This window comes from Coenobita brevimanus, chromosome 23, assembly GCF_032717465.1.
Source record: "Coenobita brevimanus isolate Jiangsu-jjx chromosome 23, ASM3271746v2, whole genome shotgun sequence".
Lineage (NCBI taxonomy): Eukaryota > Metazoa > Arthropoda > Malacostraca > Decapoda > Coenobitidae > Coenobita > Coenobita brevimanus.
Window position 1 is genome coordinate 71,483,493 of NC_136976.1, and position 25,578 is coordinate 71,509,070.

Sequence of the window (25,578 nt, forward strand, 5' to 3'; positions counted from 1 at the left end):
CCCGGGAAGAAGGATGGTGGACTGCAGGAGGAGAGCGCTTTCAGTCCGCAGTCTACCGGGTTCACGTTCAGAAGAGTCAGAAACCACAACAGCGACTCTCCCCCAGTGGAAGAGTCCGGCCCTGAACCTTTTATAGGCTTATTTTATTTTACCGATGGCGAAGAGAGGTAAAAACAAATTAAATAAAAGAAAGTCTTCCATACACCAGATTACAGGTGTCCTCCATTCATTAGAATATTTGTAACAGTTGGACTTGATATTCTTCCCTTCATCGTAAAGGCAGGTAAATGGGAACAACGCGAGCTTATCTTGTTGTTCTTGGAGACAACTTTGAGATAAACCTTCACTGCCGCACATAAATCCTGCAGCACCAATTTTCACAGGGTATACTCTCATGACTCCTCCCCCTCCCCAGCCACTCTTCCACCTCATTCCACAGATGTCTTTGTTTCCCAGGCTTATTCCCCCTCCCCCTCCTGCACACACATACACACACACACACACACGCAAACCCATATCTCTGTTCACCACTCCCATTTTCTTTACACTCCCTTCCTCCCGCCCACTCTGGCTATTTCTTGACGCGACGCAGGTAACATGATCTACGAAGTCACTTGTTTTAATTCATCCAACATCAGACTTATACTCAGAAAATATATCAAGTGGTGAAAGGGATAATAAAAGGCTATTTCAAACACTCCAAATTTTTACAGTCTCTCCTAAAATAAAGAAAACGTCTAAAGCAAAAAAAACGAGAAAGTGAAATCTGGCTCCGCGGGCTAACCATTTCACTCTGATGGCCTATGTACCTTATTCTTGCTACCTCCAGACGATTTTATTCAGCTCTGGGAGATCTGCAGATATTTAGAGGTTAATGGTGCCTAGATCTAACCCCTCCAATTCGACAGGTTTCTTAAAATCGTCGATAAGTAGCAAAAGTAAATCGGAAAAAGACGTCATCGCACTGAAGGGACTAAGGATGGAAGGTCGAGGCTATGAATACACAGGAGAGAGAGAGAGAGAGAGAGAGAGAGAGAGAGAGAGAAATTCTTGGCCTGATCAGCCTCTTGGATAAAGTTTGTTTCCTCATTAAATGTCCTTGCTAATCCATCGGTACAATTACGGGCCATTTGAACATCGAATACTGTGGTCGAATCGAATTTAACGTCGAATATTGTGGTCTTATTCTAGGAGAACTTTTGGACTGAGAAGAAACTGGATGCCTCAGAGACCCGTGCCGTCGATAGGCTTCCCAAACTTTCTTCTGTACCGCGACTGGGAATAAATTTAACCTGTTCTTGCTACCTACAGTTTTTATTTATTTATTTATTTATTTTTTTAAGGTCTGGTAGTGAAAGGCCAGTGAAACGTATACCAAACCCCTCCAGTTCTAAACATGCTTCGTAAACTAAGTAAACTCGACAAACTAGGAGTACCAAATACGCAGTAGGTTTGAAGGGGATGACGTCACAGCTCACGGTACCGCACATCTCGAGAAACGTACTGTCGCGATCATAAATTCGTCGATACGTTTGCAGCAGAGTGTGGCGATGGCAGTTGTTACATGATACTCTCCTTTGTGTGTGTGTGTGTGTGTGTGTGTGTGTGAGAGAGAGAGAGAGAGAGAGAGAGAGAGAGAGAGAGAGAGAGAGAGAGAGAGAGATTGTAATATGATCGACGTTTGTTCTTATATCTGCCGGTGCCAAAAAAAAAAAAAAAAAAATGTATGTAAATTGGCGTCATCGTGCTGCAGGGGTTACAAGAAGTATATACATCAGTGTAGGGATGTGAGGTGGATGGAGGGAGAGGAAGAGGGAGACTGAGGATGAGATGGAGGGAGGGAGGGAGGGGAGGAGGGAGACCTGGATGAGATGGAGAGATAACGTGGAGAGGTATATCAATTTGGTAGTCGTGAGGGTTGGTGAGAAGGCACCCTAATGGGGAAGGACAGGTTGAAATGAAGGCTCTTTGTTTGTGGCTACCCCTTCCGTGATTAAGGCGTCTGGCTATAGATATACAGATTTTACACATCAATTTTATCATTCTTTTCCATGAGAATTTAATATAACCAGAAATAAGCAACTGATCTTTTTCCAGACCTGCACAGTTATTAATCTCTTTCGTGTGCATTTTGAGTATTTTTATTCATGTGTATATCATATTAATGGGTATATTATTTACTGTTTGCATTTGGGTATATTGTTCAACCAAGCCCCAAATGATTCGGTTAAACTGCGAAAATCTCATCTGTCAAAATCTTCAGAAAAGCTTTAACCAGATTCATAGATTTATCATGTACACTCGAAGGCAAAACTCGATCTCCCCCACTCCAGCAGACAAAGCCATAAGGTAGTGAACGGTCCAGTAACCCTAGGGCAAGAGAAATAACAAAGGAGGGTGAGAAGGAGGGTGAGTATAAAGACAGATGATCAGGAGGTCAGTGAAAGTCAATAGACGATTCTGGCCTTTTTATTTTGCTTTATTTATGTTTTATTTATTTCATCTTTCTTTGTATTTATTTGTTTATTTATTCATTTATTTATTTATTCATTCATTCATTTTTTTGCTACGGTGGTACCGAATATTGCTCCCCTCTGAACACACACATGATTACCTACCGTTTAGCGTACAGTTCTTCCTGCCTAAGACCTCCAGTGCTTCAAGTTCATAGGGTTTAGGTATACCGAAAAAAGCATATATATTGTTTTTGTGTGCTTTGGGGAGAAGTTTTTTTTTTTTTATCATCCTGGCCTCATCCTTGCTCACCCCCCTCCCACCAAAAAAAAAAAAAAAGTTGTTCTCAGGAAGTGCAATACACAAATATTACTCTAGATTTTTATTTTCAGTGTTATCGTTCATTCCTTACGCGCTAGTGTCTGTTTTGGCGTATCGTGCTCTCTTCTAATCACGCACTCAAGCATCACAGGATAATCCATATGACAAACTTTCCCGCCCTCACTGATAGAAAGTAGGGTGTGGTAGAATAAATAAACCCATGTACAGTATCAGTGGTAGCCGCCGCCACCACCACTACCACCACCGCCACCGCCGCCAAAACTGCCGCCACCACCGTAGCTGATACCACCAAAGCCACCGCCGCCATCACCGCCGCCATACCCACCGTCACCACCACCGTCGCCGCCACCACCACCACTATCCCCACCACCGCCGCCGCCATATCCACCGCCACCATGAATGACGCTGACGCCAGGGTGCTGTGCAGTGCCTGAGTAGGACACAGTGGCGTGGTAGCCGCTGCCGTCCGCCCAGTACGTCACCTGCTGCGTGCGACCGTCAGGCAGGTTCACCCAGTAGCTGCCCTTGGTGCCGCCGTTGCCGTCGCCGGTCTCGTCCTGTCCGAAGCTGGTGTGGCCGGCAGCAACACCGTAGTCGTAGTTGTACGGGGTGGGGACCTGAAAAAATGAAGAATCCAAAATCAAATTAATCCATTAGTGCCCAAGGTTTCTGTGTATGGGATTTTGTTGGAAGGGTAATCAGCGTACCGCCCTCCACCTATCAGCTCATCGTCGCAAAGCTCATAGGTCCCTACTTTGAAAATTCTTACTTCCGTCTTTTTTAGGGACCCAGGCCACCAGTGGATTTCATCAAGATTTATGTCCCCCAAAATAATAACTAGAAATTAATAAGAAAATGAAAAATAAAATAGTGTACACATGAATACTACTTACACTGTACCCGTAGCCTCCACCTCCACCGCCGCCTCCACCACTGCCTCCACCGCCACCTTTAATCACGATCACGGCTCCTCCTTCTGATCCCCCATCGAAGCCTCCACCGCCACCGCCACCGCCACCGCCACTTCCTCCGCCTCCACCATATCCGCCACCTCCTCCGCCTCCACCATGTCCTCCACCGTCACCTCCACTCACGATTACAGCTGCTACTCCTGTTCCTCCTCCTGTCCCATAGCCACCGCCGCCACCACCACCTGCATCACCTCCTCCTCCTCCACCATAGCCTCCACCGCCTCCTCCACCTCCTCCTCCGCCGCCGCCGTGGCCACCAGGGAGAGCCACACCAAAGGCCACCAGCAGGCTCAACACCAACACCTGAAGGAGGACCAAAATATTATACCACCTCTACATTTCCACACAAGGTAAAAGACAGGACCAGTGCCTATCAACTGCACGAAGACCACTAAAGCAGACAATCTCAACCAAGTCCCAACCATCCCCTAGAATGACACAGCAGTAGAGGAGCCACGCGTTACACCATCTCTACATTCCCACACAACACGTCACCGGCCCTGGCTTGCAGAGTTGTTTTACCTGGGATGGGGTCGTATCACAAGAATACAGGTACTAAAACTGCCATAATGACCTCGTATCATATTCCCATCGGCTTAGGTGGTTTCTAGCCCCTCTTTCTTGGCGATATATATTTTACTTATTACAAAAGATAATCATTTCTATATATTTTTATGCCTGTTATGTGATCTAATATGCATAAATAAAGTAAAAGGAAATATTGATGTATCACAAACTGAAAAAATAAGCAAAAAAAGGGTCCTATAAAATTTCATAAGCCCTTGAAAATACGGTCTACATGCGATGGAAATGTCCGAGACTCAAATATAAACGAACCGATATCAATACTAGGTTGGATCGTTCGTTCGTTCGAAAATTTCCTGCACATATAGTGCAGGCAGGGCCATACATTAGCCCGGTCAGTGGGGTATGGGCTGGTTAAAATATAGTAAGTGGGGAGGACAGGACCTGAGGATTGCCCAGCACACACGTCCTGTCTCCTGGCGGGCTTTGTGGTGTGTGTGTGTAGGTTGGATCTTAATCAATAAATCGATGATCCCACACAGACATTGTTTCACTCAGTGTGTTGTGATTAGCTACAGAACGCCATAAAAAGTAGTAGGCATCGCAGCGGCCAGCTTGTATACACGCTTCCTTACATGAGCGGCATGGTCTACTGTGGGTTCAGATCGTACTAAAAAGATCTTGTAGGGCAAGGGATCCATCAGGCCATCACGGCTGTTTATACTTTCTTCTCTTTAACTTAACCTAAATTTGTCATCGTCTTATCTTGAATGCTGAACTGAAACAGGAGATTGCCACCAGAATACGGTAGTAGTCACGTAGAAGTGGACTGCAGAGGGAGTAAGGCCGTAGTACTGTATTTTTCTGCGACTGAACAACGGAGCACAAGCTACAAAAGGATGAAAATCTCCGCCAAGTAATGATAAGTGAGTTGTAGTAGAGGACGTGCATCCTCACGAACTGGAGTATATGCAACACAACTTCGGAGTGAAACGAAACATTTCTGGATGTCCTTACACGATATTTTTTTGAGAACTTACTGAGGAATGCATATCTTGTGAGCCCCTGAGAGGGTGAACTGATCTGCTGCCTGATTTCCTGCAAGACTTTATATATATTCACGCGGCCCCTCCGTCGGTCACTTGGCCTAAGGTAATCCAAGTCTCACCATGACCTGGCAAGGAATTTGGGAGAGAGAACTGAAATTCCCTGTGATTTATTTGTGATCTTGCAGCCGCGAGATGCGCGCAGTCTTACAGCAAATTCGGCAGTATTCTCGCCGGCTTTGGCTTAAAATATTCCGCGCCAACTAACTTGTTCATAGTTTCACATCTTCTCCTAACAGTTGCCTCTAATTGTCTAGGGTAATTTTCTTCTTGCTAATATTTGGTGACCTTTGTCTGCCACTGTGCTCATATTTATTTACACATTTCACATTGACATTCTGTGTCTCGGATGTTGGCTGAAAGGGTGCGGCTTTCGAGACAAGTTGCCTGACATGGTATCTACGAGTGTGTATCTATCTATCTATCTATCTATCTATCTACCTATCTATCTATATAGTGCACAAGTGATTCTTATCTTGCAGAAGTCAGTTTATAGGTAAGTATTACCTCCATAATAACTTTACTGATTTATGTCTAGGCTAGCACATGCAGAATCATTATATCACATATATATTTAACAATGCTTGCATCATTCTTGTAATGACCCACGAATACGTTAATGGGAGGTAAATAGGAACTGTACCTCGTCCCATATATTCTCTTCTCTGTCCCCAGAATAAACAATAATATTTCATCTCTTATTCTTACTCTTCTGCAAAGTAATCCTTATGCTTCTCTCCTGTGTAGTACAAGAGTTCGAGTATAGCGAAACATTGCTGCTGTGAAATTATGGACAGTTTTTCTTTATTCGTATTTTCCTTCTCATCGACCGTTCAGAAGCACATAAGGAATGGTGAGGAATTAAAAAAAAAAAAAAAAGCATGAGAGGAACTAACCCTTTCTCATTTCCTCCATGATTCTAGTCTGCAATACCTCAGCGCTCCACACATTTTGTTATTACTAAAGCTTCCATATATCATGTTTATTTAACAAGTAGAATGTTTTAAGGGCAATGAAAAGCATTTACGCAAATTTGACGGAGTTCTGTTATGCTGCCAGTTTATTTGTAAAAATGATTATAATTTTTCGCCATCATTATACTAAGTATATAAGGAAAAAGAATTTAGCTTCCATTTAGAAGGCCATAAATATAATTAACAAATCTGAGGAAATTTACGGTAAGTAAGAAGCACTTATTTGAAGAAGAAATATTGTATTTCATTTCTGACTTTCTAAAGAAGAGAAACAGTGCAATGATATTTTTAGAAAATGGCCATGGCTTGGGATTATACTTTTTTCTGGTAACTTACTGGAGTAAAAAAAAATATAAATAAATGAATGTTAGTAAGTAAAAAGATTAGGACAGCCGTTGGAATGAGTATCAGTGGTATCCGTAACTCTAGGTGGGGTACTTGGCCTTGCCCTCGTAGGTGACCGTCGGGTGGTAGCCGTTTTTGTCAGCCCAGTACTTCACCCGCTGCACCCGACCGTCGGGAAGGTTCACCCAGTACCCGCCTTTAACATTGCCGTATCCGTCACCAGATTCACCGTGACCGAAGTTGGTGTATCCGGCGGAGACACTGTAATCGAACTTGCACGGGGTGGGGACCTGAGGACACCAAGGGTTCAAGCTTGAGACTACACAATACTCGTGCTAGAGAGTCAGCTTTAGCTTTATGCTGTAATTAATACAAGGGAATCAGTTTTAGGACTATGCTGTATTACAATGAGGCAGGTTGGCACTACTTACACTGTAGTCGTAGTCGCCACCATATCCTTGGTCACCATGGCCTCCTAAACCACCATAGCCACCAGGAAGGGCCACACTAACGACCACCAGCAGGCACAGCAGGAACACCTGGTGGACCCGGGAAACTTAAATCAACTATCACTATCAAAAGACTACACATCCTTGTCGGTTGTGGCGATGGAAAATAGTGCTTGATTTTTTTTTTTTTTTTTCTGTGTGTGTGATAGCACTACGGAGTACGCAACAAAAGACTGGGAGAGGAGGAAAGTGAAGTAAATACTGGCAAGGATTTTTGGCTGGTGGTAGTACTGTATATAGTGGCTTGAGAGAAATTCATCACAGTAAACTAATGAACACTAGTACTGGAAAATGTTGGCTTTCCATCGGCACTGAATCGTTTTTTTTTTTTTTTCTTTTGATAAAATAGAAGTCAACACTTTACATTTTTTTTTGGATACATTAACCTCACTAACAGGAAAAGGGTATTTATGTATTCTTTAAAATTTTTCATGCATATTATTAGTGTTGTTATAAGAGATGCTGAAAAAACATTGACAGGAAAGGAATATTTATGTATTCATTATTACAGTTGCCATAGCAGATACAGAAGAAAAAATCTTAGGTATATTTCTTAAGGTAGCCTACAGAAAAGTGCATAGTTGTGTCAGTTCCTTAGGTTGATCTGGCTCCTGCCGACCTCTGTGAAGCTTTATACCCACCCCATGACCCTGTTCCAGTCACCTGACCTTAAATCACCGTGGTATGACCGTGAATGGGCGAATCTGCTTTTTGTACGGAAAGAAATGAAATCCATTGTGACGTGGGTGAAGGTCTTAACCGATGAGTAACTTCTGTGCCATTTTAAAACTATGACGTGTGAATTACCGCATCATTCGCCCACCTTACCTTTTTGGAAATTTTCGTCCTTTTCCATCTTATTTCCCGTAGCTCAGCGGCAGAATCAGACAATATTTTGGCTTTGTGTCCTTGCAGCAGTACTTCTTCGTGACTAGCGCAACCATACTCAAGCGTCAATCTCATATTACAACTCAACATTCAAGATGGAGAATTAGTAATTGTAGACCAAGATAAAGTGAACAAAATAAACATCAATGGCTACAAATGGAAGCAAATAACATAGTAATTACCTGAGTGAACTATTTACTGCAACGACTTACGAGGCGCATTTGTATCTTAGTTTTTGTACCTTCAGACAATTTTATTCACCTTAAGAAATGCCTCTCTTGAAGTGAAGGTGTTAAAAAGGCTATTTTTAGACCGGTGGAGTCCATTCTCAGGTAAGTCCACAGTGCACAGGTTTACACATTCACCTCGGAACTAGAAAAACCTGAGTTCAGTTTTAGTGCCAACCAGACTCTTCTGCGCAGTTTGTTCCTCCCTTATCCCTCTTCACCTGTACTGTAATGGAAGACTTGAGAGGACATGAAAGGATATTATTTGAGTGCTTTAATGTCTCTAGCTCAGAAGGCACAATACTAAGCTTTCTTCCCTTCACGTCACTAGGCACTATAATATGTTTGCTTTAAGAATGCCAGACACAACCACATAAGTGAAATATTATCTCATTTTGTGATGCTAAGGATATGAGTGTGGAATAAGAAAAAGGGAGAAAATTACGTCCCCTCCTGATGAGTACTGTTTAGCATGTCGTTTTAATCGTGGTACATATTTATTCACAAATTAATGCACTCAACCGAAATCTCTCCCTAAACTCGTTGATGCCTTCGTTGCGTTGGTCCTGTGATAACGCTCAGGAGTATTTGAGACAGAACCTATTTCGCACATAAATGGTGTGTGTGTGTGTGTGTGTGTGTGTGTGTGTGTGAGAGAGAGAGAGAGAGAAAGAGAGAGAGAGAGAGAGAGTGGCTTGTACCATGAAGTGAAGTAATCCTCTCTCTCTCTCTCTCTCTCTCTCTCTCTCTCTCTCTCAGCTTATACTATACCAAGCGTCCAAGAACTAAACAGAATAATCCATTAATGATAAGAACAGCTCTATTATTCTGTTCCTGCTAACCACAGACGATTATATTCAGCTGAGAATGGGTCATAGGAACCTTACCGCACTCTCATGGGTTAAGGCAGCTCCCTAACACCGTTTCCTAGGCGATTAATTTTGCTCATTGTTCCTTACTTTCTTCTGTGTCATTTAAAGCCTTCCAGTACCACCATTCTTGGCATAAATAACACACATTGATATTAACCAGCCGTATCCAAGAATAAATCAGTAAGGAAGAGGTGCTAGGGAGCTTCTTTAACCTAGGAGTACGCGGACTAGTGTTAATACTGATGCTACAACTAAACATCTCACGGTCGGGATAACTTTTGTATTTTATCCAAGCGACAGAAGGTTTAATTCAGCTGAGTATGACTTATAGGAATCTGAGAATATTAACTCCTTTCCTACCCCCGATAGGAGGATTATGGGCTGACAGGCAAGGGTAACATCTGCTTTCAGTTCACCGGGCTCACATATCAGACGAACCTGACGTTACGCCTACTTATAATACCAGAAACAGGAATATTAATAGCCTTCGTAAATCAGTTAGTGTATTCCTCTGCATTTTCCAGCAATTAGTCTTGTGTTTTAACTGAAAGTCTGTTAAACAATAGCCTCATCAGCATCTTTCTTGTGATATTCTCTCTAATGGCAGATTAATTTATTATAGCTTTGTTTAGACGTCCCAGAGATGTAAGCGTTTAAATAATTTGTTACTAAGTCTGCTATATACATAATCTTCATATTCCATTTCAGGCTTTCTTTCAGACCCTTTCTGTTCAGCTGAAAAATAAGAGTAGTTCCTCTCTAGATTCACTGCAGAGAAGTATGTTGCAAGTTCGAAAACTGTGCAGTAGCTGTTTGTGCTGAGTTTGTGGCCAACACTTTTCATATACTGAATATAGCCGCGGAATGAATAGCCATGGATGGGTTCTACGTAGTCAGAAACGTAAAAGAAACAAAACATCGATGCTCTTTCCCTTGTTTTTCCTCCAGCCCATTGTCATCTAATGTTGTAAGGAAACTTGTAGGGGAAACGACGCTAAGGGCAGGTAGACCTACACGTGTGGAAAATGTTTGGGAAGGAACTTCTTACACTGGTCTGGAGGGAGTAGAGGCGACAGGAGTAAGAGGACAACGGGCAGGTGAAAATAAGCAAGATGTGATCACGCCATAACTGTTGTATGAATACTGTGGTTTCTTGATGGTTACCAGTGTGTAGGCTAATCGTTCTTCAGTGATATTTAATCCTTAATTTCCTATATATTCTCTGCCCTTTCATTTGATATTGTACGGTTTCATTCAGCTAAATCCAGCTCCTATTAGTTGGAAAATAAAAAAAATGCATTGAAAATTATACGCCTGGAAAACACTTGTAAGGAATGGTTTGGGAATAACTCTCATAAAACTGGTTCACACCATATCGCTTGTTTTCACCAGAAAATAATAGGATTTATGTTTTGATGAGATCCAGGAATTCTTTCATTAAACATGTATGAGAGTCTTCCTTCTGACAACCACCGATATCCATTTTCAGATTTTAAAGATACGCAGAACATTCTTAGTCGTGAAAGTGCTACCTTAGGATTAAAGAAAAATGTGTCAAATCATTTACCGCATATTTTTAATTGGAGATGTTGGCAATACCAAAATATAATTAACACGTCAGTACAGAGAAAATATATATATGCACAATCAGATATTTACATTCGTAACACTGTTGTAGATCCATGTGGAATCCTGTTGAACAACCTGGCCAGCGAGTGAGAACCTCGTCAGTGGTATCCGTAATTCTTACTGGGGTACTTGGCCTTGCCCTCGTATGTAACTATTGGGTGGTAGCCGCTTTTGTCAGCCCAATACGTCACTCGCTGCACCCGACCGTCGGGAAGGTTCACCCAGTACCCGCCTTTAACATTGCCGTATCCGTCACCAGATTCACCGTGACCGAAGTTGGTGTATCCGGCGGAGACACTGTAGTCGAAGTTGTACGGGGTGGGGACCTGAGGACACCAAGAGTTCAGGCTTGAAATTCCTCGATACAAGAGAATTGTGTTTATTATATTGCTGTAAAATTATAAATGAAGCAGGTTGTTATTACATACATTGTAATCATTACTTACACTGTAGTCATATCCGCCACCATAGCCTCCGCCATGGCCTGCAAAACCACCATGGCCTCCCAAACCTCCTCCATAGCCACCAGGAAGGGCCACACCAACGGCCACCAGCAGGCACAGCAGGAACACCTGGCGAGGTAGCTACTTGAGAATATGTGCTTTTGTCTGGAGCAGCTCTTCATATACAGAGATGCTTTAAGAGAGTGTCGAACGCAAAAAATATGGGCAGTGTTACTGTATCTCGATAAATGGTAATTCTGGATCTGATTAGCTATTGGTTCGTGGTGAATGTTTATTTACTAAAGAAGTACAACGCATTACTGTACTGCAAAAATATGTGCAATGTTTTAAATTTTCACACCCCTATGAACTTACACTGATAACGCATTTGGTGTCTCTAGAACAATAATCACACTGCCCACTTACTTCCAACATCAGTAAAATTGGAAACATTAGTCTTTGGTGGACCTACCGATGAGTACATGATTGTATGAGCTCGGCGATTGAACTGACGACATGCTCTCTCAACTGAGGTTTTATACCCTCCTCATGACCTTTATTTGTGCTAGCTGACCTTAGCTAACCAAGGTCCGACAGTGACTCGGCAAATTTGCTTTGTTAGAGGAAGCGTAAAAAGCTCATGACCTTAACCTCAGGCCAGATTCTAGTACCACTTCGAAACACTCACTGATATTGCTTCTGATTCTATGACTGCATATGGAGGGAAATCAAATGACGAGTCCTCTATGCATATCTAAATACCAGATTCAAAAGAGTTTACATAACAAATTTTTCGTGGATGAGATCTGCTAAACGTTTGACGGTTGATTAACCCTTTCATTATGAGAGGTTCCCGCGAAGCTTAATAAAAATCACAAGAGAAGAAGTCATCGATGTTAAGGGGCATGGGAGATTTTCTTTTTAATTATGCACTACGAAAAGCCTCCCTTGAGCTGAATGAAATCGTCTGGCAATACATAGAACATAAAAGACGAACAACGGAGTGTAGATGATGAACAACATAATTAGACACTGACGACCTCGAAGTGCTGCAAAAAGTGGCAACAAACTGCACACAAATAGCTAAATGACTTTTTTCATCATCCTTCCGTGGCAAGAGTTTTGGTCTGCGAGGGTAAGAGTATTATTCTGGACATTTCATGGTCATTAAAGTGCGCTCCTTTAATTTAAGTATACCGATCTCATGTTTTTCGGTAGAGTCAGTGTCACAAGAATGCTGAGAGTGGAAGATGGTTACACAATCAGTGTTACCCTTTATATATCTACCACTGTTAGTAAATTAAATGAGAGAGAGAGAGAGAGAGAGAGAGAGAGAGAGAAAGCTTAGTACTGTATACCTCTCAAGTCTTCAGTTTCACTAATAAATTGTTTGTGTTTATATCCATTGGTTTCGCTACGGCATTATCACAAGGCACAACCTGTCTGCATATAGTTCCATAATGAGTATAGTAGTTTGTCGCTCTTGTCACCTCTAGAACTTATATGAAGCGATCTGTTCTTGAAGCCACAATACTGTATCTGTATATAGTGATGGATAAGGTCAGAGCTACAGGGTCTAATCTCTAGAACTTAAAATGCCTTAGTTATCTGACTATACATTTTTTTTGTGCACGTGTTTACAAGGTTTTTGTTACGAGTTATAGCATTAGCTGGGACCTAAAGCCTTGTGGTACTCGTATGCATTTCATTACTGTTTATTAGCACATAATCCATCTCTAGGTACACCCCATAGAAGTCATCTCCCCATTCACCTATTGTCTCCATGGATTTAATGTATTTTGCCCCTTGGACCCATTTTCCTCCATGGACCTAGTTCCCCCATGGAATTTTTTAATCCCATGAATCTAATTTTTCATTATGAACCTATATCCCTCCATGGACGTATTTTCCTCCTTGGATTTGTTTTACCCATGGACCCCTTTTACCCATGGATCTATTTTACTCATGAGCCTATATCTCCTGGAACTTATTTTCTCTTCATGGACCTTTTTTCTCCAATGGACCTGTTTCTTCCATGGACACTTTTTACCAATAGCCCTATGTTTCCACTTGGGCACACTTCTCCCAAGCACGTATCCGTTGTGAACTTATTTTTCCACATGGATCGATTCCAGCCACAGACTTATTTTCCCACGTGCATCTCTTCCCCAGTAGACTTCTCTACCCTCCATCCACCCACCCACTCAGCAGCTCACATACCTACCTACTCAACCAGTGTGGTAAACCGATCTTCTGTCTTGTCCTCCAAAAAGGCGCACGTCCACCCGCCCACCCACAAAGCCCAATCACCAAACCCATCCACCAAAAAAAGGTCCAACCCCACCCCACCCATTCATCCACCCACCTCAACCCCTTGCCACCCCCACCCCTTCCGCACACCCCAACCACTTCCTTCACCCCAAGCACCCACCCCACCTACTCACCCCACCCACTCCACTCATCTCGCGTGTCTGGAATAATTTGGTATCAGCTCAAAATATATTTGAAATTTTCCTTGACTCCACGGTTGCAGAACAAAGTGCTTGACAAATATTATCAGAGGCTGCTGCATAGGTCTGAAGTAAAATGTGCGGCATTTGATGTACCTGTCACTACCATTTCCTTTGCAGTTGTAGATCTAAGTTTAATCACAGTTTCTCGAGGATAGTTTCCAGATCTGCTTACCTTTCTGCATCTAGTAGTGTTCTTGATACTGCTGATAACGGGTAACGTATTTCTTTATTTTTATTTATTTATTTATTTATTTATTTATTTATTTACAGAATTTTTGTAAGGTCACTTACAAAAAATCCTGTAAAGAAATAAATTAATCACATGATACAGGCAGGATGGAGAAACTGGAGGGGTGTCATGAGTGTTATGTGATAAGAAAATCAGTGCAAGTGTGAAAGGAAAAGTATATCAAACGATGATAAGGCCAGCAATGATATACGGTTCGGAAACTTGGCCCGTAAAGAAGTCTCAGGAGAGAATGCTGGAGGTGGCGGAGATGGTGATGCTGAGATGGATGGGTGGGGTCACGAGAATGGATAAGATCAGGAATGAGAGAATTAGAGGACGTTTAATGATGTGGAAATCTCATTGAAGGTGCAGGAGAGGTGACTTCAATGGTACGGGCATGTAATGAGAAGGAATGAGGACTATGTGGGTAGAAGAGTGATGGGCATGGAAGTGGAGGGTAGACGGAGAAGAGGTCGGCCGAATAGACGGTGGATGGATTGTATACAACCAGATATGAGGGAGAAGAATATAGCAGGGGATGCATTTGGACACAGAGGAGAATGGAGACAAGTAGTCAGAAACAGTGACCCCATACAAACATAGGGAAAGCTGCGAAAGAGGAAGAAGAAATTTTTTTGTATGGTCACTGTCTGACTCTCGTGTTTTGGCACCTGACCCAGTAAGAGAACTTTCAGGATTTGGTTAGATTTTTTAACCATTCTTGCGGCAGGTTTAGTTGGCTTTTTATTGCAGTACTTGTGACGTGCCAAATGTTTTCATGGAAGTGTTTTTTAATACATATTAGTATCACACCATGAGCAAGTATTCAAGTATTTCTCAATAACAAGTTTTAAAATTTTTACTCAGTACTGTTACTATATGATTGAAAGAGAAAACAAATATGGCTGGAGCAATGAAAGCAGAACGCATGAGTGACTTTGATGGTCGGAAGCGTAAAAAGTAAAAATGAAGGCAGAATAGTATGTATGAATGTGTGAGAAAGTAAGATTTGGAAATTAATGTGTAAGAGAATTGACAAATATTTAATCGAATCAGATACATTTGTGTATATACACATGGTAAAGGTTGCGCCTATAAATTTTAACTTATAATCACATTTATATGAAAAGCTATTTTTATGAATACCGGATATTTTTCTTGGGGGGGGGGTGGAGCCATTATATTCAAAGCATTAATGAAAAGTAGCTATGAAATGATGATGTCACTTGGCATTCTATTCACTGTTTTGTTATTTTTGTGTTGTATTTTTTCGATTTCTGGATTTTATTCTCCCTATTTTTAGTGGGAATTTGGGTCATGATGATGTTGATGGTGATGGTATGGAGGAGGAGATGGAAATTTCTATATTGCTATTTTCCTCGTTTTCGATCATGGAAGGATCTTATAATCAATAGAATGTAAAGATGATGAATTAAAGAGTACGTAATAATAATCTCGTCGGTGCACAGGTAGTAATGAAATAAATATAGATTACGAAAATATATTTAACACGTCAGTAGAGACTCTGTAAAGATACGCGTAACATCGTCATCCATGGTGCAGGTACAGATCTGAGTGAAATCCTTCTGATACATCCTGGCCAGAGTGAGAACCTCGTCAGTGGTATCCGTAACTCTTGCTGGGGTACTTGGCCTTGCCCTCGTAAGTAACTATTGGGTGGTAGCCGCTTTTGTCAGCCCAGTACGTCACCCGCTGCACCCGACCGTCGGGAAGGTTCACCCAGTACCCGCCTTTAACATTGCCGTATCCGTCACCAGATTCACCGTGACCGAAGTTAGTGTATCCGGCGGAGACACTGTAGTCGAAGTTGTACGGGGTGGGGACCTGAGGACACCAAGAGTTGGAGTTGGAGGTTACAGAATACAAGAAGATCGACTTTAGGATCATGTAATATTATTAAATAAGTAGATTTACTAATACTTACACTGTAGTCATAGCCATGATAACCTTTGCCACCATGACCTCCAAAACCACCATGACCGCCAAATCCACCATGACCGCCAAATCCACCATGACCTCCAATTCCACCATGGCCACCAGGGAGGGCCACGCTAGCTGCCACCAGCAGGCACAGCAGGAACACCTGTTAGAACAGTGACTTAAAAAATCGCTCGAACACGTGCATAGATGTCTTGATTAACTCTTCAATTAAACAGAGACTTTGGAAGGAGATCGTCAGCGAATTAATTAGACGTTTCTTTAGCATAAAATGAATAAGACAATGAGTACCTATCGACTCATGGTGACTGTGTAAAAATGAAACACAGAACTATTTACTCATTCTAATTACCTACACTTTCAAAATGTTAAGAATTCACTTGAAATTGCATAGGTTTATCTACTCAGAATCTCAGTTTAAAAATTCATCGCATAACATGATCATTGCCAACATGAGAGAAGTGTAATCTTTGGCTGACCCACCGATGAGTACATTGTTGTGTGAGATCCAGGACTGAACTGACACCTTCCATCCTCTCCCAGGCTTTATACCCGCCACATGACCCTGTTTCTGCCCTCTGACCTTTGATAACCAAGATCTTACCGTAACTGGCTAAATCTGTAACGTTAGAGGAAAGAGAGAAAAGTTTGACCTTAACCTCGAAAGAAACTCCAGTGTCAGATCAAATGTAAGTTGTGAGAAATGAAGATAAACACGGATAATACCTGCAAATCATCTATATACACGTACGTAACTATTTTGCACCACCTACTGTATGTTTAGAGGAGAGTTATTTGGAGGTTAGGTGAGAGCATTAATGAGGAGTCAAAACAATTCACACACTGCCTGCTTGTAAACACTGACTACCTCGAAACAAACTGAGAAGATGAATGCCTGTCTACAGCTTTCGTTTTGGCAGTAGACCTGTTGGTAAAGATCAAAAAATATATATAATCCCAGATACAGCTCATTATAAGGCATGTTACATTATCTATCCATTCAATTAAATATGCCGATTTCTCTCTCTCTCTCTCTCTCTCTCTCTCTCTCTCTCTCTCTCTCTCTCTCTCTCTCTCTCTCTCTCCTTTGCCTAATCTGTAAACATTTTCGTAACGCCACTAATAAAACTGCACGGAATGAGGAAGTGGACTAACGAAATACCCGATAACAACAGACAAGCAACAGGTCATCTACAGTAATATTTACCTGGCATCCGCTCAGCAGGTGTAGTGAACAGGTCTTAAATAAACTATGATGAAATGCTCTGCATTCTAAAAAAAAAAAAAAGAAAAAAAAAAATTACTAATATTTAAGGAGTATATTGCAAAGCTCCAGGGGAAAATCAGAAATATTGCCATTTAGATGGATAGACAGACAGATAGATAGATAGATAGAGCTACACATCCATGGCTTCTGCTCCTGTTACAGTGTTTACATTCAGAGGTTACCGCACGTGGATTTATAATCTGATGAATTCATTATTCTTAATATTTCATATTGAATAGCCCTGCAATACAAACTACAATCATTATTATTATTATTATTATTATTATTATTATTATTATTGTTGTTATTATTATTATTATATTTATTTATTTTTTTGCTCGAGGTTTGTCAACTGCCCTATTTCCTCCCATTAATTACCACAGAAACAATTGAAGGTGCATGACACGGTTGTTTGATTTTGGCGCCATAAAAATTGAGGTTGAGCAACGTTGCACATCCACTAAATGTGCAAGTAAGGTAGTATAATTGTTTAGTGTATGCATTAGGATTGTATTGTAAGTAATGATGTCACAGTTTTTGTAAATACAAAGGTGTTAATGTGTTTCGAATGGGATAACCGGCGCTTTTGAGAAATAGATTATAATTATTATTATTATTATTATTATTATTATTATTATTATTATCAGTAGTAGTACCGTAGTTGTTGTTGTTGTTGTTGTTTTTGTTGTTATATGTATTCTATTTAATAACATTAGAGTCCGCAGTGTAAGTAGCAGGATGATTATATGTAACTTAATCCAGTCGCGATGTTTGAATATGTTTACTGTTTCTTTATATGGACCTCATTTCGATTCTCTTGAAATTTCACTTATGTGGTGGCCTTTTTTCTAATTTTGGAAGTGGATATTCAGACATGTAATAAATCGTTCACGTTAATGACGAAAAAAACACCTGTACTAGAAAGGTGAGACTGTCAGAAAGGTGAATGTTTTGCCGTTTTTCCCTGAGATCCTACGGTAGACCACATACTGAGAAAGACAAATATTATATTGCAGAAAATAAAGGGATTCACTCACTCTTCATCGCTGTTTTGCTTTGATGGGCGTAGTCTGGGCAGGGAGATAGGAATCATTTATTCTTATTTATTTATTTATTTATTTATTTTTGTAAGAATGTGCTAACAATTGGAAAGCTGCAAAAATTATCCTCCCAAATAAAGCCAAACAAGAGAGGGCTAAAATCCGGAACAGTTTATTTTCTGGCGGCATTCGGTTTCAAAAACTGGTGGTCATAGGTAGACAGCAAGACAAAATTAAGAAGACAGTTCCTGAGTTGACCTTTCTTAAATGTATAACTATTTCCCATTCTCTTTACTGCATGTGTGTGTGGTTTGCAATCTCGTCTGTTGAGGAAGCTCCCTAATACCTTTTCCTATGCGATTTATTTTGCTTATTACTCCTTGCTGTCCTCTTCATTGTTACTTAAATCATTCTAATATCAACATTCTGAGCTTAAATAACATACACATTGATATTAACCAGTCATATCCAAAAATAAATCGCTAAGGAAGAGGTGTTTGGGATGAGGATACGGGCCTGTGATTCATCTTGCCTTTAAAGTTGGCGTTACTATTATGTGAAAAAAAAAAAAAAAGTCCACGAAAAAATTTGAGATCTCTTCTTGAACCTCACATCAAAATATAAAACTTTTTGATGGAAAGTTGTAAACTAATTGATGTGATAATCTTGTGGTATTACTTGCAAGATACTACTGATTACACACACACACACACACACACACACACACACACACACACACACACAAAAGCCATTATATAATTATTTCAGAGAACATGATGAAAACTGTTCCTGTTATAGAGGTACAAAGAGGGAAGGAGGAGGGTTTGTATACTGTATTTTGTGAGGGAATTTGGAAGGAACTGCTGAGGCGAAGAGGGAGGAAGCACACATGTCAGAAACCAGGAAGAGAGTGTGGAGGGTTGAATGCGTTAGTCTCTCTCTCTTTCTCTCTCTCTCTCTCTCTCCAAAAACTGGTTGAAATGAAGTCACCAACAATAATTACTATACCACAGCTTAAATCTAAATACCCTGTTGCTTTGAAATAAAAAAATAAAAAAATAAATAAAGGACATTGAATACTTCCATTATACATATCCTGATAATCTTCTAAGCAATTTTTTCCCGTGCAAGCAATTAACCCCAGCTAAAAAAAAAAAAAAAAAAAAAAAAGTCACTCCAAGTAATATTCTAAAGCTTGCATCAACCATCAAAATTTTCATCCTTGCTGCTGTAGATTCATTGACGTAGTTTATAATGACCAAAAATAGACGAAATACTAACTAGCCAAAAAGAGTGTTCATAATTAGAATGGAGATAGATTATACGTACAACAAAGGATTAACGAATATCTTTCAGTCGTTGTAACAGGTGATACTGACTCACATGATTTCTATTATTTTTTTACCGAGAGTCGTCACTAATTTTTTGATTCATGGACACCCAAGGACCTATTTACTGTTAACTTTGAAATTCCGAGATACTTGGTCCATAATTATCCAAGAAACGTTCACATAAAATGCAAATGTGGTCTGTTGGATGAGAGGAATGCAGTAAAAATTATGCTGGTTAACACATATTTTATTTAATATTTTGTTATGCAAAAATAATGTTTATGATGTCAGTACGGGAAAAAAATGATATGCATGACGTGTATATATTTACATATATAACGCTGTTGTAGATCCGTGTAAAGTCCTGCTGATGCATCCTGGCCAGAGAATGACAACCTCCTCAATGGTATCCGTAACCCTTGCTGGGGTACTTGGCCTTGCCCTCGTATGTAACTACTGGGTGGTAGCCGCTTTTATCCGCCCAATACGTCACCCGCTGCACACGACCGTCGGGAAGGTTCACCCAGTACCCGCCTTTAACATTGCCGTATCCGTCACCAGATTCACCGTGACCGAAGTTGGTGTATCCGGCGGAGACACCGTAGTCGAAGTTGTACGGGGTGGGGACCTGAGGACACCAAGGGTTCAAGCTTCAGATTACACAGTACAATATTACTCTGTACAAGAGGACCAACTTTAGGATCATACTCGATATTACAGACTACAAGTGGATCAAATTTTTGATCATTATCATTATTACAGACAAAAAGAGAATCAACTTTAGAATTATGCTCAATATTACAAGCTACAAAAGAGTCAACATAATAATTAACAACATAGTTACCAGAGGATCAACTTTAATATCACGTTGTAATATTATAAATGAAGCAGGTTGTTTTTACTTACGCTGTAATCATATCCACCACCATAGCCGCCACCATGGCCTCCGTAGCCACCAGGGAGGGCCACACTAGCGGCCACCAGCAGGCACAGCAGGAACACCTGGCGGAGCAGTGACGTGGTATAGTTTCAACACACACACAGATGCCTCAAGCCATTCAGTTAAGCAGAAAAGCGACAGGAGAATGTGATAGCAACAGTCTGCATTGTTTGACATAACATAGAGTATCACAAAGTATGACAAATATAATAATAATAATAATAATAATAATAATAGTAACAATAATAATGCCAAAGTTTTGCTTATTTCATTTAACTGCGTCATTAAATTCTTGTAGAAAGAAACGAGAAATTTCGCCCGTGGTCTTTTCAGCGAACCCACCGATGAGTACATGATTGTGTGAGCTCCCGTGATCGAACTGGCCTTTTCCCCTCCCCACTGAGACTTTATACCCGCCACGCCACTCTATTTAGCCAACCTGACCTTCGATAAATGAGGTCCGACCATGACTAGGCTGATTTGTTCGTCGGGAGGAAGTGCGGTCCATTGTGACGTACCCGCGGCCTTAACCTCGGAGCAGATTCCCGTATCAGTTCAGATTACTTGGTGTTTTAGAGGGACGCCTTCACGTGGTGGCATCGATATAACTGGGTGGTTCAATTGCCTGGTTATACGATCATCCTTTAACTTTTTTTATTATTATTATTATTACCATTATTATTATTATTATTATTATTATTATTATTATTAATTATTATTATGCAAGGGTGAAAGAACCATACGCCGGAATCCCGCTAGTGTTTCCTCCAAGAAAAAAAAAAAATGTTTCTTTATCCCCTGAAAGCAAGATGGTGAACTGTAGGAGAAGGGCAACATAAGCCTGTAGACCACTGGGTTCACGTTTCAGATGAGCCTGGGGTCATAAAAACAACAGGTCTAAATAAATCTCTTCAATGGTCAGTGGTTGTTATGAAGGTATGAGGAGGACCATTCAGATTATAATTTCACCTCTTCAGTCCAAGCCCGTGTTTATCATTTTAAAGATACCTCTATACAATTTTCTCTCAATTTTAGGAGGACATGTAGCCGTATAGGCGTTAATAAGGACTATATTTTAATCCTTCAAGCTTAAATACTTTCTATAAATTGAGTAAAATTACCTGAAAATAACAAGAATCTAATTTAAAAACGTCATCGGGGTCGAGAAGTTAATATATTCTAAAGTCCATTTGTCCATCCCTCAGTGACCCCTAATCGGAGAGTGACCTGGTTCTCGTCGGTTAAGTAGCTCCCTCACGCCTCTTCCTTAGGGATTTAATTTTTGGTTTTGGCCAATTTATATCCTTTACTGCGTTATTTATGCTGAGTATGGCGATTTTAGAATTATTCCAGTGACACAGAAGTAGACGGTAGGAAGTAATGAGCAAAATAAGTAGGTCAGGAAGAGGTGTTAGGGGGCTTCCTCAACCGAAAAGAGTACGGGCCTTTATTTCCACCATTAATACTATAAATCTTTCCGAAATTGCATAAAATCGCCTGAAGGTACTGTAAAAAAATATAAATAAATAACCCAATGCGTCATCGTACTGAAAGGGTTACGTAAAAATGGGTAATCCAGTGCCATAAAAAAGCACGATTTTCTAGGGAGGGATTTATTACGAGAAGGGATTTAAATGGAAAACTCTCACGTCGCTTATAATCCCATGTTATAAAGGTTAGAGCATATCTACCGCGGAAGGCGAGGTAACAGACGCCCTCACCCCTCCCCTCTCTCATCTCCCCTTCCCCTCACTCCTCCCCTCTCCCCTCTCCCCCCCTCTCCCCTCTCCCCTTCCCCTCACTCCTCCCCTCTCCCCTCTCCCCTTCCCCTCACTCCTCCCCTCTCTCATCTCCCCTTCCCCTCACTCCTCCCCTCTCTCATCTCCCCTTCCCCTCACTCCTCCCCTCTCCCCTCTCCCCCTCCCCTCCTATCTCCTTCACGCAGTAATGGTGCCTTCCTCAGTGCTCCACCCTCACCTTGGAAGCTTTATCCCGACTACGTGCTTGTGGTGATGGGATGATGCACAATTAGTAAAAAAAAAAGCTCTTCAATTCCACTGCACCTGTTTCACACTTGGGGCATTTCCGTCACTCCAAAAACTTCATCTACTGACTGAGGGAGGTATTCTCGAGAGGTTAGGAAGTTTACTAACACCTCTTCCTTACTGATTTATTTCTGATTCTGCTCCTTTATTATATTCTTGTGTGTTATTCATGCAATCAATGAAGACAATAAAAAGATTTAAGAAGCGAAAAAGAGGATGTTAATGGGTAGTTCTGCATATAAATCGTTAAAGAGGAGACGCTAGGGAAGCCTCAGAAATATGCCAAGCCTCCCTCAGCTTAGGTTGGCGTGCAGAGGAGAGTCGCAATTCCAAGAGGCAAACTAACAGGTGAATCTTTTGTCCCAGTCTGTAGGGTATATAAGTCCTCAAATTTTTTACAACACTTCTTTGTATTTTCTACAGATTTTATGAGTTTTTGGATTACACGTTTTTGTATCGTTTCTCTTATGCTTTACAAGGTTACAATAATTACTGTACATGACAATTTATCGTGCATGAAAAAGAAAAATGTCCCTTTCTCCAGTTTCACTTAATAATCTGTAATTTAGGTCAGTTTCTAATTTCCCCCATCCTAAATCCGAGTACTTAAGTTTTATAGGTAAAATCAATATCGTAAAATTAGAGCCAGAGTCAAGACACCAAGAAATACACCCCTAAAGTGCAAAATAAATGACAGTTTCGATTGCTTCATAGTTTCTCCTTTTCTTCTGTACCTGATGAGACGCAACTGAACATTTATTAAATATATCTTTAATACTGTGGAGCTTCTGCCGGCAAGGAAAATGGTGGAAGAAAATTGTTATTAAAGTTTGCTTGGGAAATTTCTTGTTCTTGTAGATGTGTTATCCTACTGTTCATATATCAAGAAGAGAGGACACCTGACGCACATGTGCCAAAGTGAGTTACCTTGAGTTTGTGTATTTTTGTTAATTACGTCACTATCAAACGCTTCTCCTCACTTGAATATAAATGGTCTAATGAAAGCGAAAATCTGTCTGTGTATCTATCTATCTGCCTATCTATGTATCTGTTTATTTATCTACTGCTAGAAGCTTCAATTCCGTCAGGAGTGGACACAGAAAAATTGCTTGCACGTCGCTCTGTCCTCTGCAGTTTGGATGCCCTTCCTACAACTTACACTCTCTCCCTCATGTATTTCTCAGCTCCTTCTCTCCATCTTATCCTTGGTCTCCCCCTCCTGCTCTCCCCCTCAACCTCACTCACATATACTCTTCTAGTCAGTCTCTCAATCCCCATCCTCTCCACATGACCAAACTATCTCACAAGCACTTCTCACAACATTTCAGTAACATTTATATCAACACCACAACTCTCCTCTACTTCCTCATTTGTCTGTCTCTGTCTTTCCATGTAACTCCGCATGCTTCTCTCAACTAACTCATTTCCACTTCTCTCACACTTGACTTGTGTCCTTATGACAGGGTCCAAGCGAAAAGAGTAGTAGTACTGGTAGTAATAGTTGTAGTAGTAGTAATAAATTAATACTATGATAATAATAATAATAATAATAATAATAATAATAATAATGATAATAATAAATAACAGTAATAATAAAAACTATGGCAACAAGTGAAACCCATCAAATCATCATTATTGCAAACTCTGAAGTCTTTTACAGATGGTGAAAATATCAAACAAGTCACACATAGACTCAAACAAATCTGGTCTCGTTTCTTCCCTCCCCAGATCTAAATATATCTCAAACTTTCTCACCAAGCAATACGAAAGAGAAACTACCCATACGTTAATTTAAGACATCCCCTTTTCTTCACGGAGATCGCTAATGAGATTTTTGGAAGCACGTGTACACCACTTTCTACTCGGTTTATGAGGAATGGTTTTGCCTTTCCTAGATAACACGGATTTGGTGGTGACTGGCAAGCACCTGCCCCCCCTGAGGGCTTGGTACTTTGACCCCTTCACCCCAAGCACGTCATTTATATTTTAGTCTTGATATTTGCAGATCTTTTTCTTTTCTTTTCTTACTTTTTTCTTATTTAGTTTAGGGGAGACATTTGGCAGTAAAAAGGATAGTAAAAGGCTCGGTCTAATCTCTGTAATTCGACAAGTATTTTTAAACCGAAATTAAATCGAACAAAATATAAACTAGATCCAAGTTACACAGAACATAACCTCACTCCCAACCTTTGACCTTGACTCGTGACCTTGACCTTTGATTAATCTGAATGAAAATCGGATACTTTCTAATCATATCCACACTTAGTATATATACCAATTTTTCTCCCGATCGAAAGAGATATATATGTGAGCTACTTACCTGGCATACATACATACTCTCTCTCTCTCTCTCTCTCTCTCTCTCTCTCTCTCTCTCTCTCTCTCACACACACACACACACACACACACACACACACACACACAAAGCAAGAAGTTCTTCCCAGGCTGATTAAAACCGCCCATGGGAAGCTCCTTATCACCTTCTCCTAACTGAATTATTTTGCTTAGTACAATTTACTCTCCATTTCATTGTCATATAAATCCTTCTAATATCACCACACTGCATAAATAACATACGAAAGGATATTAACCAGCCATATCCAAAAATAAATCGCTAAGGAAGAGGTGCTAGGGAGCCTCCTTACCCTACGAGAATACCGGCCTTCGATGTATCAAGAGAAATACACCTTATTACAAGAGATGGAATGAATCAAAGAATGCCATCCTTATCCATCTGTCTACTGATACATATCGTTAATGAAATTGCTTTGACCCTCTCTCTCTGTATTTTCTTTTTATTCTTACTTCAGACGATTTCTCTCAGCCTGGGAGAGACTTTTGGACCTGGAGGGGTTAGATACAGCCTCCATTAACCTCTTTACTTCAAGGCGTCTCGTGTAATCTTAATAAAACAACTTAGAATTATAAAAAAAAAAAAAGTCTAAAACACGTCATTGGATTGGAAAGAG

The 25,578-nt window shown here is 40.6% G+C and overlaps 1 protein-coding gene and 2 pseudogenes across 1 annotated transcript; all 3 read right to left on the reverse strand.

Annotated features, from left to right (window-relative positions):
• Nucleotides 1–3,005: 3,005 nt before the first annotated feature.
• LOC145392778 (uncharacterized) lies at nt 3,006–4,993 on the reverse strand. Its single transcript, XM_080267070.1, has 3 exons — nt 4,928–4,993; nt 3,897–4,100; nt 3,006–3,413 (listed from the first exon to the last, which is right to left on the reverse strand). Exons 1-3 carry the CDS (start codon nt 4,991–4,993, stop codon nt 3,006–3,008), a joined length of 678 nt encoding a protein of 225 aa, XP_080123196.1.
• A 1,786-nt stretch (nt 4,994–6,779) lies between these two features.
• Nucleotides 6,780–8,082, reverse strand: LOC145392779 (pro-resilin-like; annotated as a pseudogene).
• Nucleotides 8,083–10,940: 2,858 nt separating this feature from the next.
• Nucleotides 10,941–21,072, reverse strand: LOC145392781 (uncharacterized; annotated as a pseudogene).
• Between the last annotated feature and the right edge of the window lie 4,506 nt (nt 21,073–25,578).